The sequence below is a fragment of the Bombyx mori genome, chromosome 24 (genome assembly GCF_030269925.1).
Source record: "Bombyx mori chromosome 24, ASM3026992v2".
Taxonomy (NCBI): Eukaryota; Metazoa; Arthropoda; class Insecta; order Lepidoptera; family Bombycidae; genus Bombyx; species Bombyx mori.
This window is the reverse complement of record NC_085130.1, coordinates 9422197-9437895: the sequence shown is the minus strand read 5'-3', so window position 1 is coordinate 9437895 and position 15699 is coordinate 9422197. Positions and strand designations below refer to the sequence as shown.

Here is a 15699-nt window from a genome sequence, read left to right as displayed (position 1 = left end):
GTCTTATCCTTTAGGCCACGACGACTTCTAAACTACGTTATTTTTCAATTAACAGAAAATATAAAAGATCCGGTTTTATGGTATGATTCCTTCGCTTTTCCTGTTAAAAATGAAAAAAGGGTACAGATGAAATATTTTGACATTTGACATTATTTTGACAATGGGATTAAAGTTGAGATGAAAATGAAAACAAAAATCTAAAAGGAAACGCCATAAACCTAAGAGATAGATAGATAAACAATGTTTATTTTTGTTTGAGCAAATTGAAATTTCATCTTCTATATTTTAAAGATCTCTATAAATTCTTATCCTGAGAAAATTGTAATAAAGAATGGAAGAAGAAGACAAGCTGCCTTTAAAAAGAGTAGAATTTTCATTAACGAAGTTTAATGAAGTTGCAATTCCACATCATCTGGATTTACTACGGCAGCACAAGGCTAATATTATCAAAGTGCGTAAATTTGTATTAATTGTGGGTATAGTTTATGTTTATGAATTTAAAGCCTATCGAAGTTGAAAGTTGTTTCATAATCGTTTCCATTTTATGCGCAGTATTTTGTAGTTGTGATGTTGAGCTCTCTGTGAGCTAAAAATAGTTTAAACATCTGTGGAATAGAAGAATGTATAGAAAAAGCAAACGTCATTTTTTTATAAAAACTATTAATCTTTTTTGTGTTACGCTCAAAACTGATACAACTCTAGAATTTGTAAATAGCTTTATATGGCAAACCCAGTCATAAGTATTCACAAGGCATTCTTGTGGATAATAAAATAGAAAGCATTCAGTCTCTATTTTTATGTTCAGTTCAATTTACAATTAGAAACATAAGTAATTAAGATTTGTTTTAAGCTTGCAGTATTTTTTAATTCCAACCATAGGCTAGATTTACTAAATTTAAAAAAACAAGATTTCTACCATCAATTTATGTAATTTCTATATTCTGAAATAATTATAAAATTAAAAGTAATAATTATTCCAAATTTACCTAAAATCTTTTGGCTCTTGCTGTTCTTCCTTATCTTGATTTCAACAATATATGGTTGGTTGGTTAAGAAACAGTTAAACCTTATTTTTTTCTTCTTATAGTTCAATAAGTCATGTGGACTATAAGTAAATGAGATGTAGACAATGTTGATTAGGGCGTTAAGGTACTCTCAGCAGAATCTACCTTTTCTTTTATGTAGTTTACGCTGCCAGCAATTAGGGAGGAGAAAAAATGGATTATATATATATATATATATATACATATATACATCTAAGTGCATTCCCAATCTATTGTTAATCTAGTCTTAAATCTATTGTTCCAAGTTTTGAATATTTTACACTTGTTTGTTACATATGACTAATTGAAGAGTTAGTCACGTGTTTTTAATCACAATCATGGACAAATGGTAACGGTTTGTTGACAAGGAGAGCTGAACTGTGTCTAGTTTGTGAACAGTATGAGGAGGGCGGCGAGTACGCGCGAGTCCGAAGCGAGCAGACGCACGCGCGGCGGGTGGCGTCGCAGCTGCGCGCGCTGCTCGGCGAGCTGGAGGCGCTGCGGCGACGCGTGCGGCTCGACGACCTGCCGCGCTTCGACGCGCTCACCCGGAGCTCCCGGGACAACACGCTCAAAGCGATCATGGACTACCTGGGTGAGCGTACAGCCCCGCACTCTCCTGCTCCCCCAAACGTAACATACATGTATAATTTACTTGGCTCCCACAAAATTTTAGGTATTATTGAAAGCAGTTGTAGGGCGCTAGTGTCGCGCAGGGCGAGCTCTCGACCGATCGGTGAGAATAACTAAGAAATGCATTCTTGTTGGAACTTGAAGTAACACTGTGCTACATTTCATTCATTTTACTAATTAAACTTGAATGGTACTGTTTTTGTCAAACACGCTTAGAAATAATATGCCGTCTGTAAGATAACTTGCTACATAACACTGCGCATAGAGTACCTGTGTTTAAGTTAAACGGTGAACGTATTTCTGTTTCGAACTGCTCTGGGGTAGACCGGTGATATATAAAATAAAAGAGCGGACTGTATTATTTGGTAAGTTTATAAAAAGAGTAAAACAAGATAAAAACAAGTAAGTGTCGCGGGCGGCGTTGCTGCACGGAGTGACGAAGCCGGTGTCAATCCGCTACCCCGCGCCGCTGTCCTCCTCCCGGCGCCCGCGCCGCGCGATCGTCGATGTCCGTGCATCGACAGACTGCCCGGGTTGAAGTATATATGGGTACTTCAATGAAGAGGGAGGGGGCAGATGGAGTTGAAGCCTCGCACCACGGTCCCCGTCCTCGTCTTGACCTCTGCGACCCGTGTGATGCCGTCGCTGCCCGGATACGTCTTGGTAATGCGGCCCAAAGGCCACAACAGAGCCGGTAGCGTCCTGTCCTTCACAAGGACTAGCGTCCCTGGTATCAAGCTCCCTGTAGAGGTGGACCATTTAGATTTCTGCTGCAGCAGAGAAATGTATTCATTAATAAAGCGCTTCCAAAAATGCTGCCTGATGAGTTCCACTCGTTGGTAGCGCTCCAAGCGCGTGATGTTGCCGTCGGTAATCTGCGGGTGCGGAACTGACGTGAGCGGTCGTCCAATCAGAAAGTGAGCAGGAGTAAGGGCAGTTAAATCTAACGGATCAGAGGAAATAGGAGTAAGTGGACGGGAATTTAGAATGGCCTCAATTTGACATAAGCACGAAGACATTTCTTCATACGTGAGGTGAGTAAGACTGAGGAGTTTTTTGAGATGGCCTTTAGTGGCCTTAACCGCTGCTTCAGCCAGACCATTAAAATGAGGGGAATAAGGTGGAGAAAAACTAAAATCTATGCCTTCTTGAGACATGAATGACGCAATGTCTGAGTTTGAAAGGACGCCTTTGAGTTCGTTGCAAGCACCAACAAAATTTGTCCCATTGTCGGACCATATGCTGCGGGGCTTGCCTCGACGAGACACGAATCTTTTGAGAGCAGCTATGTACGCCTCCGATGACAATGCGGTGACGAGCTCGATATGAACAGCTTTTACTGCAAGGCACACAAAAATGCATAAGTATGATTTTACTAATTTACAGCCTCGCCCTTTACGATCAGCGATCAAAATTGGCCCAGCATAATCCACACTACAATTCAAGAAAGGAAATTGTAAATCAGTACGAGTTTTAGGTAATTGACCCATGATAGGTTGAACATTTTGTGCTCTATACCTAAAACATTTTAAGCAGTTTCTGACGACAGTCTTAGACAGATTTCTGCCTCCTAAGGGCCAGTAACTCTGGCGTATGTGAGTTAGTAAGAGCTGTGGTCCAGCATGTAAGAGATGCAAATGTTCAAAATGGAATATTAATTTAGTCAAAGCGTGTTTACTGCAAAGAACTATAGGGTGTTTTATATTAAAGTCATATGGGGAGTTGTCAAGCCTACCACCAACGCGTAAAATTGAATTACTGTCTATAAATGGTGTTAATGAAATAAGACGACTGCTACGTTGTAGGGACTTCCCTGATTTCAATATAAAATATTCTTCGGGGAACATTTGAAGTTGAGCATTATGTATAATGAGATTTAATGAGATTTGTAGTTCTTCATTAGATAGATTAGCTATATTTTTATTTGATTTGTTTTTAAAGTTATATATCGCTCTAAGTATGTAAGCAACTACTCTTTGTAAATAGCGTAAATTTGAATATTTAGTAATAAGATGATGAATTATGGAACTACCATGAGTTTTATTAGTATGAAGCGTATCGACATTACTACTAACTACATGACAAACTACGTCTGGTAGATCTTGTTTCATATTGGGTTTTTGTGGCCAATATTCTTGTGATTTAAATAGATAAGACGGGCCCGACCACCACAGCGAACTGGTGCTGATAGCATCAGCCTTCAGCCCACGGGAAACAAGATCCGCCGGGTTGTCCTTCGACGGCACGTAGCTCCAAGTACAACCAATCGTACTCTCTTGAATTTCGTTGACTCTGTTGCGCACAAAAGGCTTAAGTCGATTAGGCGACGTCGACAACCACGCCAATACAATTGTGGAATCGCACCAGAAATAAACGTTGTCTATACGCATGGTTAGAGAGTCACGAACTTTGGTACACAGTCTTGTAGCTGCTGACGCTCCGCAAAGCTCAAGTCGCGGTATTGTGGTGGGCTTAATAGGAGCTATGCGACTTTTTGAAGCCAAAAGTCGTACGCAAATAGAACCTGAAGCTTTAATTGAACGGATATAAAGACACGCACCGTAAACCTTCTCTGAAGCGTCGCAAAAGACATGAATTTCGTTATTTGTTGAGTCACTACATGAAATAAATCTAGGTATCTTCAGCTGATTGAGAGAAGATAAAGTACTAGTAAAGGAAGACCAAATATCCCTAAGTTCTTGAGACACTACGTCGTCCCAGTTGTACTTGTCGATCCAAAGTCGTTGCATGAGAATTTTTGCTTCGACAACGCACGGACTTACCAGGCCTAGTGGGTCGAAAATTTGACTTACAACCGACAACACGTGACGCTTTGTAATTTTACTACAGATGTCAATATTAATGGAAAAAGAAAGCATATCAACATTGCAACACCATTGCAAACCTAATGTTTTAGATGAAGTGTTGACGTCACTATTTAAGTCTAACATATTGTCAGTGGAAGCGTCGCCACGTTCTGACATTATTGCTGATAAGATACGAGAATCATTTGATTTAAATTTACGTAAATGAAATTGAGCTGATGACAAAGTATCAATCACGCCTTTACACAACTCAATAGTACCTGAGAGAGTGCTATTACCGCTTAAAAGATCGTCAACGTAAAAGTCGTGAATTATTGCATGTTTGACGTCTTCACTTACAGCTGACGAAGCCAGACTGGTCAGGCATTTCGTGGCTAAGTAAGGCGCTGATGCTGTTCCATAAGTCACCGTGTTTAAACAATATACTTTGAGGGCAGCATTGTGATTATCGCGGAAAACAATGCGCTGAAGAGATCGCTGCGAGGGGTTTACCTCTATAGATCGATACATTTTCTCAATGTCCCCTGAGATTACATATCTATGCTGACGAAAGCGTAGTAATATGGAAAGTAAGTCGTCTTGCACTACAGGACCAATCATTTGGATGTCGTTCAGTGAAACGCCGGAAGTTGTGATCGCAGATGCATCGAAGACCGTTCGCAGCTTTGTAGTTGTGCTGGACTCACGAATAATTCCATGATGAGGCATGAAATAACTGACTCCCTTGTCAGTAGATGACTCTGAAATATTGCGAACTTCACTTTCCTTAGTCATATGCCCTAGCTTTAGGTATTCATGCATGAAGTCTACGTAGCGCTGCTTGAAACCCAAATCACGCTGAAAGCGTCGCTCTAAGGATAAAAATCGACTTATAGCCATTTGAAGAGAGTCTCCTAATATTTGAGGATCCCTTTTTAATGGAATAGAAACTACAAAGCGGCCATCGTCGTTTCTATAAGTATTACGAAGAAAATGTTGCTCACATGCATTTTCTTCATTTGTGAGTGAGTGTTTTGATGGAACTGAATCGAGTTCCCAAAAACGTTCTATATTAAAATTGACGTCGTTTTTGACAAGACTACAGAAGTGAGATTGAGATTGAATGCGTGGAGAATAAGCCACAAGACCTGAAACAATCCAACCTAATTTTGTTTCGTGAAGTGTAGGTTGATTCTTACCTAAATCGATGGTATTATGTAATAATACTTGCCAAAAGATTTCAGCCCCTACAAGTATATCTACGACTGACGGAATGTTGAATGTAGGGTCAGCTAGATGTAGACCCGAAGGCAGAGGGACATGAGTTCTAGGTATGAAACGCGAAGGCAATACTTTTGTTACCTCAGGCAATATTAGACAACCTAAGTCGACTGTATAATTACCGTAATAGGACTCGAGCGTGAGATTACAAGACTGTGTACTATAAGAGGTCTGATTGTTTATACCTGTGATTGTAGTGGAGCTACTACCGTGTCGTGACAGCCCAAGCTTGGATGAAAAGGCGTCTGTGACAAAGTTGGCGGTACTACCGTTGTCCAGCAAAACTCGGGCGGGGTGCTTAGTGCCATCGGCACCACGCACTCTCACCATAGCTGTGGAAAGCAATATAAAAGAAGCTGTATTACTGTGTTCAAAATTGGCTGAAAAAGCAACATTATCAGCGCCTGGCATGGGGTTTGACGCTGCGCTACGCTCAGGCTCTGAATGTAAAAGGGTATTGTGTCGTGCTTTGCAGTACTTGCAATGGGATAGCTTGCACGTTCTATCAGTATGACCTAAGCGTAAGCAATTCATACAAACTTTAAATTTCTTTGCCTTTTCAATGCGCACCTCAGTAGGTAAGCTCCTGAATGTTTCACAGGTGTAAAGCAAGTGATTTTCATTACATAATGGACATCTAGAATGATTTGATTGAATTTGATTGCTATTAGATTGTATGATGTAATTTGTAGATTTGTTATTGTAATTATTGTTATTTGTTTCTTTAGATTTAAGGTTGATTTTACTGTTTTCTTCTATTTTTTCAAGTAGGTTAATTTGATTTTCAATAAAAAAAATAAATTGATTTAAAGTAGGGGGCTCTGAAAGTTTGTTACGATGCTCCTCCCAGTATCGGCTTGTGCTGCTGTCTAGTTTCTGTGAGATCATAAAGATGATTAATGTGTCCCAATGTTCAGTTGGCTGCTTTAAAGTTTTTAATGCCCTAATATTTTTATTTGTGACATCAATAAGGTAGCGCAAGCTTTTACTGGACTCTTTGGAGCACGGTGCAACACTAAACAACGCTTGAACGTGGTTGTGTATTAACAGCTGGTCCTTGTCGTACCGCTGACATAGCAAGTCCCAAGCGTTATTGTAATTTTCACTGGTAAAATCTATATTTTTAATAACTAAAGCCGCGCTGCCGCGTAAACAGGACCGAAGGTAATAAAATCTCATAATATCATCATTACATTTATTATTATGGATGAGGGAAATGTAGGTATCTTTGAATTCGAGCCAACCCTGAACGCTACCATCAAAATGTGGCAAATCAATTTTGGGCAATCGAACATTTGTGTGTACCCTACCTGAACCTTCTGAGTTGGTAGTTGCTGAAAGCAGGCTTCGCGCCAGTGCCACCGTAGGATGGTATTGGTCCTCGAACTCACACCGGGATTTAAAGTCGCCATCGGGTGCGTCCAACAACGTCTCGATCTCCGTCTGTAACTTGTCGAAGTCGTTGTATAAACACTGAATACGCTCATAACGTCCTTCCAACTCAAAACGTTGTAAGTCGGTCAAGCTAGAAAAACTACTAAGAGGTTTAATATAATTTCTGAAAATAGTAAGTTTGGCTTTAATTGCACCTCGTCGCTTAATAAGAGTATCTAAATCCTCAGAATGTTGGCTCATAATGTATTATAATAAGCAAAATAAACAGAAATAATAAGAATAATTAAATAAGAATTAAAGAATAAGAATGAATTTTGATTGTAAGATGAGGGTAGTTTTTATTTTGGCAAATTGAGGCGAAAATTAGGTAAAAAATTGAATGCGCGAAACGGCAAAAATATGAGGGAATAAAGGTTGTCTAATTGGAACGAACTCACTCAGGTATGCAATCCGTCCAATATTCCGAAGTCCAATATTCCGAAGTCCAATATTCACGACTCCTTGCAGCTTCAACGTAGTGAACAGTAAAACGTCCGTTCGTTTTTAAATGGCCAACCAACGCCGACAGTTTGTTGTACAGGTTTTATTCCGGTGAGTTTTAAGCTGACAAAACTAAAGGACCATGTTTCGAACTGCTCTGGGGTAGACCGGTGATATATAAAATAAAAGAGCGGACTGTATTATTTGGTAAGTTTATAAAAAGAGTAAAACAAGATAAAAACAAGTAAGTGTCGCGGGCGGCGTTGCTGCACGGAGTGACGAAGCCGGTGTCAATCCGCTACCCCGCGCCGCTGTCCTCCTCCCGGCGCCCGCGCCGCGCGATCGTCGATGTCCGTGCATCGACAATTTCCAAGTTCTACAGATATCTCAACGCTCTGTGAAATTTAATTAATATAAAAGAGTACATGTTGGGTCTGGTCGATGCGTTCGTTACTGTTTCAGTATGGTTGAAGACTAGCCGTGTTTACGTAACTGATGAAATACTGCATTCACTAGAACACATAAATTGCACTTCGCTCATTATTTGTTTTGAAGTTTCTTTGAATATTTCTGATAAAAATAACTAAAACATTAGTCTAGGTAGTTGGCATCGTATAGATCTTTAGTATTTCATAACGGAGACTAACTCTTGCAATGGTTTTAATAGTTAATATTCTGTTCTCGCATTTAAATTAAAATACAAATAAAAACTGATATGCATGAAATGGTATGTTGAAGTCGTCGTGGCCTAAAGGATAAGACGTCCGGTGCATTCGTATGTAGCGATGCACCGGTGTTCGAATCCCGCAGGCGGGTACCAATTTTTCTAATGAAATACGTACTTAAACAAATGTTCACGATTGACTTCCACGGTGAAGGAATAACATCGTGTAATAAAAATCAAACCCGCAAAATTATAATGTGCGTAATCACTGGTGGTAGGACCTCTTGTGAGTCCGCACGGGTAGGTACCACTACCCCGCCCATTTATGCCGTGAAGCAGTAATGCGTTTCGATTTGAAGGGTGGGGTAGCCGTTGTAACTATACTGAGACCTTAGAACTTATATCTCAAGGTGGGTGGCGCATTTACATTGTAGATGTCCATGGGCTCCAGTAACCACTTAACACCAGGTGGGCTGTGAGCGCGTCTAACCATCTAAGCAATAATAAAAAAAAACTTGGTAAACATTGATTAAAGACGTAAGGGGATGTCAAATAAAGCACAAAATGGTGAAGCAAGCAACCCTGCGTGGGCCCGCGGTGTGTTAACTAAATTAGAAATCAATAACTAATAATGATGATTGTCCTGAAATGCCTTTTGTACTACATCACCTCAGAAGGGTATCGGCATTCTACAGATGGTATATGAAAATAAACATTTTAAACGTTAATATTTCCTGTCTGAAGGTAGTGAAGGTAGGAGAGCTCTTACCATTAGTCCACTGAGTTTCGCCGTATTTTGTCAGTGCATGAGACGCGCGGCAACTTACACTTTGCATGAGAGTTAAGCTTTTTAATGTCTAATCAATTTATTATAAATGAATAGTATTATTTATTTAGTAACTAGCCGACCCGGCAGACTTCGTAGTGCCTCAATCGATAAATAAAAGACCTAAGCTTTTGTATAAAATAAACTTAAAACAAACAAAAGGAATCCGTCCGACGGGGGACACATCAAAGGAAAAACAAAATTATCTTTAATTAATTCCGAGCATTTTCATATTCATTTATCTACCTTTTAAACCTTCTCTGGACTTCCAAAAATAATTCAAGACCAAAATTAGCCAAATCGGTCCAATCGTTCTCGAGTTTTAGCCAGACTAACGAACAGCAATTCATTTTTATATATATTCTAATATATAAAATTCTCGTGTCACAATGTTCGTTCCCATACTCCTCCGAAACCGCTTGACCGATTCTCATGAAAATTTTTATGCATATTCAGTAAGCCTGAGAATCGCTACTATCTATTTTTCATACCTCTAAGTGATTAGGGCTGTCCACCCCTAACATATTTTTTTTTATTTGGACATTTTTATTGTTATAATGAGGTATTATGTGGTTGAATGAGGTTTTGTTATTTTTATTATATATTCCCTCATCGTTCACAGCACTACATACCTCTTTCACTCATTTACCACATTACACTTACAATAAGTTAGTTTTTTTTCTACACTAGAAATTCCCTAGAAATCTTATATATGGAAAAACAATGTTTGCCGGATCAGCTAGTAGATTATAAACTATTCACCAATTATTGAAATAAAGAAATCGAATTGGAAAGCACCTCGCAATGCTTGGAAGAAATGTACATACACTCGTCAACAAATGAAAGGCGCCGTGCGGAGGCAGAATGAAACAGAACAATCCCGCCCCATCTGTTCCCTGGTTGTCGTAAACGGCAGCTGAGAGATACACCGGACAGTGGGCAGCATGCCGCGCCATGCCGCGCCACCCCACGCTACCGGGCGGTACAAGTGACACTTGCTACTGACTGCACTGCTCATCTCCATTAGCGACGGTAACCACTCATCCTCGAGTGGGCTGTATGCTTTTCTGGCCGTCAAAAACTAGTCAAAAGTAAAATTTGTACATCAATATAGTTGAAAAGTGTGCAAAAGATTTGCAGTCTGAAAGAACGCTATATTACGCAATAATCTATAAAGATAAAATGAAATCCAAAAAATAACCATTCCTTAATTCTTTCTTAATAACTATGGTAACTATAAGTAGGTATCGGAACCTTTCAATTTCCAGAGCGTATTTTTAACTTTATTTAGAGACTTATTAAGGACCGATAACAATACAATACTTTTATTGCTTAAGTCGAATACGCTGACTAGTCCAGAGAATGCTTTCGACAAAGATAATGCATACATGGCAGGCAGCGGCTTGGCTCTGCTCCTGGCATTGCTGACGTCCATGAGCGACGGTGACCACTTACCATCAGGTGGGCCGTATGCTCGTCTGCCTCCAAAGGCAATAAAAAAAAAAAAAGATAAGACGAGTCTAGAACATATTCGAACTATCTAGTTCTATCAAGAATGTTCTGGAAAATTGTAGACATAGCCGACACGACTATAAAAGGCGTGGAATACGTGACATAAAGGCCGGCTCGGTGAATCTAGTGTAACCCCTCGAGGTAACTGCAATAGGTTGGAGCATTCAATATAAGCAACGAACGGGTCACTTGAAGCGAAGCGAAAGAAATTAATTATGATATTGAGGTCTACTTTAATTGTCGTAATAACTAAACAGATTTTTCATTAATATTTCGGTGAAGAGTTTCATTTTGTTCTCATGTATGGTGTTTTAGTTTTAGCTATACAGGACTATATTATTATAGTGTGTGTGGTGGGAGCCTGCACTACTCGGCACCATGTACACATGCACATACATATGTATGCCCGCGTCTGGCTTGTTTCTGCAATGGAGTTATCAGGCCAGCCAATGGAAAGATTACCCTAAGATAACTCGTAAGTCACGTCCCTAGGGGCACGGTGCGGCTGCCGCCCGATGGCTTCGGCAATCTCCTCACTTGGTGGATCATCAGCTCCGCTAATTGACGCCTATAAAAATGTAACCGTAATGTTTGGTAACGTGGGTTCAGATACGTCTCCGTTGTCGGCGAACCGGCGCCCGGTGGAGGCGGTGGAGGTGGCGGCGGGCAGCACCGTGTCCTCGGAGTCGGTGGGCGTGCTGTCCCACCACGACGAGGTGCGCGAGCTGGAGCTCTCCTCCATACAGTTGCAGGTCAACGACCAGGTCAGTCCACGTTCATCGTTACGGTTGCAGTTACGATTGTCTCGTGCCCACTCGAGCCGAGTGTTGCTATGTATTGAGGATTGTGACGCGGTCACGTAAGCACCATGATGCAGAGCCGTTTTCTCAAGACACTCAGTGTAATATACACTCCCGGACACATCTATCGGCCCACCTAGTGTTTTAAGTTTTGACGGTCTCTAGCTAAAAATAAATGTTAGGTGGAGCAATAAGTTTTTATGTAGTTTTGAAGCTGATTTATTGTTCAACTTGCTTAGCTATGTTTTTTTTTAAATTTCGAATTCTTAATTATGAAAAAAAAAAGTGATAGCGTATAAGATGGTAAAAGTCAACTAAGCGCCTTGGTGAAGGGCAAGAGTAGTAGTCTGGATTTGGATTATTTTTTGGGTTAGTCTGGATTCTGGAGGGTGTATTTTTTTTTTCCTAACTAAGCTGATAGCCTTGAGAGGCTATGTCAGCGTCGCCTTAACTAGTAGGTGAGCTCACGGGGCTCAAACCTGATGACGTTGCTAACACTGGCCCTAGGAAGAGCCGTGCTTTGCAGAATCTACCACCGGATCGGAAACGCGACCCACTGAGAAGATCCGGCGAGAAACTCAGTGGGCTGTGTTTGAGGGTTAATTTACTTACGATGACCGGGGAGCGTGTCCGGGAGTGTAGTGTGTGAGTGCGCGTGGTTGTGCAGGAGAGCTCGTTGCGGGAGCGCGAGGCGGCGCTGCGCGGCTGGTGCGAGCTGCAGGGCGAGGTGCGCGCGCTGCACGAGGCCTGGCAGCACGTGCAGGCCGCCGCGCTGCACCACCGACACCAGGTGAGGGGGGGGGGGTCACACCCGCTATACTATTCACTGCTGGTAGGACCTCTTGTGAGTCCGCGCGGTTAGATACCACCACCCTGCCTATTTCTGCCGTGAAGCAGTAATGCGTTTCGGTTTGAAGGGTGGGGCAGCCGTTGTAACTATACTTGAGACCTTAGAACTGATATCTCAAGGTGGGTGGCGTATTTACGTTTTAGATGTCTATGGGCTCCAGTAACCACTTAACACCAGGTGGGCCGTAAGAACGTCCACCATACTAAGAAAAAAAAACCACGCACTCGGGGACACAAAGGCAGTTTTCCAATTACAGCACAAGAGCGCATTATGCGGCATAATGCTCAACGTTGAATGTTTCAACTACAGCAACGCTTCGCACGATCGAGCACTCTCAAAAGTACTGCTCTCGCGTGATACTCGCAATCGATGCCGACTCAGTGACAGAAAATTGACAAGTGTTTTTTCTTTAAGTTGGCATTGATCGAAATTTTGTTTATATTATCGTTAGTAATATTATTTAATGTTGAAAAAAATTGTAAGGCTTCCGTTTCGTCGTAGTTTCATAGAAATAATCAATGTTAATTAAAACTGTGCTAACTTAGCGCACTCTGCTGATGCATTTGAAAACTAATTCACGTTCCAATTAAGCTTCAGCATAATTCAGCATTGTGCGTCACTGAGTCGCATTATGCTCCGTAATTGGAAAACTACCAGTGTTAGGTAATGTAAGGGTCCCCGGCGCCCCCATTGCAGGTGTCGGCGGCGGCGGCGCACGTGGAGGCGGCGGCGGGTGAAGTGCGGGCCGCGCGTCAACACCTCTCCGCGGCCGAGAGGTACCCACACCTACCCATTGTGTCCCTCACATCCAACAAACAGTACTTGTAGATAACGATTGCTTATACTCAAACAGAATAAAGGCAGGCGCGTTGGGCGCCAGCGGAGCGATAGCGGGAGCCCTGGTGGGGGGACCGGTGGGGGTCGTGGTGGGGATCAAGGCGGGAGCCCTCGCTGCGCTGGCTGGTTCTGCGCTCGGATACCTGGGGGGGCGGGTGCTCGCCGCTCGACAAAAACAGCCCCAGAAACAAGAATGATTAGAGACGTAGACGCGGGTCGTTACCGCACGAACTCGACCGGTGCTAAAAGCTCTGTGAGGGTTTCGAGTGCTCATCGTCTATAGCCACTCATATACACACAAGTATACAAAAACACATATAATTAAAGGCATAAAATACAATAATATGTTATGATTCAGTTCGACAAACCATTTATTTAAATAGCCACCATTTTTACTAACCGAATAGTAGTAGTGGTGTGCGGCCCCTTCGACCAAGACTAGCGCTGGCTCAGAAACCTTCCCCGGGTGCTAGCGGACTTCATCACGATCGGAGGAATGGCCTGCAGAGGAGTGCGTCGGCCAAGAACAAACATACAAACATTGATAATGTTCCACAATGGGTATATCAAGCTGAAAGGTCGCAATAGTATCAACAATGTAAACCACGTTAAAAATGTATAAAAATTAAAAGTCGAATTAGTTCAAATTAGTTTCACAAAAGAAGTAGGTACTTTATTAATTATTTCAACTGCTCGTTGACAGCTCTGAATTACAACAAAACTACCGCTAGGCCATTTATTCCGTTTAATATTTCAGAGAGATATAGACAATTACAAATTAGTTCAACTTATTTCAAACAATGAAAACGACACAAATTTTAATTATATTAATATACCTGTTGACAGGTACATTGGCTCAAAAACTCAAAACCAATTTTACAACTTCTTACGGCTTATTACGCAACTTATTACGGCGAATGTTACTAAATTTAACCTTTATTGTAAAGACAAAAGAAGCTGTTTAATGTGCCCACACAGTCGGAGCGGCGCCCGCTGTGTTTAAATATGTTTGGATCTCAATCAACTGACATTATGTCAACTTTTAGTGATTCTGAACACAATTAGCCCGGACCCACCATTGCGTTTGTTCCCTTTTCGTCCGACTTGAACCCAATCCAAAATTGGTATTTTTTTCTTTCGTGCGCTAAATTTGTTATGCGGACATAATTTTTTGAGATTCAAGTTATCACTTCCGTAACCTCGACCTAGAAGATAAATATTTTTGTTCCTCTGCCAAAGAGGACTTAATGTAAGCTATATCACAATATATCAATTCGTACGACCAGTATTAATACGTTTACTTCCTGCGGGTGCAGACTGGTGCTGGGGCATCCTGTGAGTCCGCACGGGTAGGTAACGTACGAGGTGTCCGAGCCTGGGGGGCGCGCAGGGTATGTGGAGCAGACCGCGGGCGCAAGGTTTTAGGGCCCTACCCACCAAACGACGCCCCTTGTTCTCTTTCACGAGGATATCACTCGACGTCCGATCTCCACTCGGAGTCAGAAGCCTTGCGCTCTAATCGCTCTATCGCCGGGACGTGGTTCCCCCCGTGGCGGAGGTTGCATCGCCACACATAATCGGTGGTGAACGCTTCCTCCGCCAGGTCCCAGGGAGGCATCGGAGCACCACCCTGCCCATATATTCCATGTAATAGTAATGCGTTTCGGATTGAACGGTGGGGCAGCCGTTGTACTGTAAAACTGAGAAAGGTGAATGACCGCATTTAAATAGTTGATATCTATGGGTGAGGTAACACCAGGCGGGCTGTGGGTTCGTATATCCGTCGTAAGTAATAACAATAAAAATTGCATCTTTTATTAAGTGGCCAGCCTATTTTTTTAATACGAATCATATCACGGTATCTTACGTAAAATGTAGTCCGTGTTGCAGAATAGTTTGGAACTTTTTACTTGGGAACATATTTTTGTCGGCGTATCGATTATTTTTATAGAACATTGTCTTAAATGTCTGTCTGTCTTTTCCGCTTGATATACAGATTGCGGGGCACCCTGTATAGATAAGACCATCAAAATTTTCGTGAAACATCCAAAAAAATTAATACCCAATAATAGCCTCAATACAATAATTATTATAGAAACACCGAAGGCAATCTCTCCAAACACAGTTTGTTTTGAAAATACTTATATAAATAAGTCGCTTTGTAATTGCACTTCGAGTTCGAAGGCAATGAGATGGCCATGAATAATGCCATGTCAACAGAAACATACAGTAATTTGTGCATAGTAATGCAGGTAGTGGTGGTCGTACAGAGTTGGGTACCATATAGTTAATAATTATTTAAGTTTAAGTAAGACACAATGTAATTAAGTACAATTAAAAGATGCGATTTAAAAATTGTAAATATAATGTAAAATATGAAAATATTATGTAGATAGACATTTAAATTCACTGTGATATAATCTGCCTAGACTAGAGGTCGGCAAAGTGCGGCTCTTTGAACTCTCGAGTGTGGCTCTGGCACAAATATCCTACTCTAATATTATCCGGCTGTGGACGAAAAAGCCGGTTAATAGTATGTACGGTCATTTAATATCAGCAGTACACATACAATAT

The 15699-nt window shown here is 41.4% G+C and overlaps 2 protein-coding genes across 6 annotated transcripts; one reads left to right on the top strand and one right to left on the bottom strand.

The window, feature by feature from the left end:
* Window positions 1–158: 158 nt before the first annotated feature.
* LOC101747035 (syntaxin-17) lies at window positions 159–13468 on the top strand. 2 transcript variants are annotated; one of them, XM_021348098.3, is made up of 7 exons: window positions 159–451; window positions 1443–1638; window positions 1720–1779; window positions 11248–11402; window positions 12106–12228; window positions 12985–13064; window positions 13142–13468. In XM_021348098.3, the coding sequence occupies exons 1-7, from the start codon at window positions 332–334 to the stop codon at window positions 13320–13322; spliced, it is 915 nt and encodes a 304-aa protein (XP_021203773.1). In that variant the 5' UTR covers window positions 159–331; the 3' UTR covers window positions 13323–13468. The 2 variants fall into 2 exon arrangements, with proteins under 2 accessions (XP_021203773.1, XP_037876046.1); XM_038020118.2 differs by lacking the exon at window positions 1720–1779.
* On the bottom strand, window positions 2031–10641 carry LOC105842541 (uncharacterized). Of its 4 annotated transcripts, XM_038020114.2 has the most exons (3): window positions 7072–10641; window positions 6031–6093; window positions 2031–3015 (listed from the first exon to the last, which is right to left on the bottom strand). In XM_038020114.2, the coding sequence occupies exons 1-3, from the start codon at window positions 7394–7396 to the stop codon at window positions 2231–2233; spliced, it is 1173 nt and encodes a 390-aa protein (XP_037876042.1). In that variant the 5' UTR covers window positions 7397–10641; the 3' UTR covers window positions 2031–2230. The 4 variants fall into 4 exon arrangements, with proteins under 4 accessions (XP_037876042.1, XP_037876039.2, XP_062531737.1 ...); XM_038020111.2 differs by having other exon boundaries at window positions 6031–10641; XM_062675753.1 differs by having other exon boundaries at window positions 2031–2551; window positions 6031–10641.
* Window positions 13469–15699: the final 2231 nt, after the last annotated feature.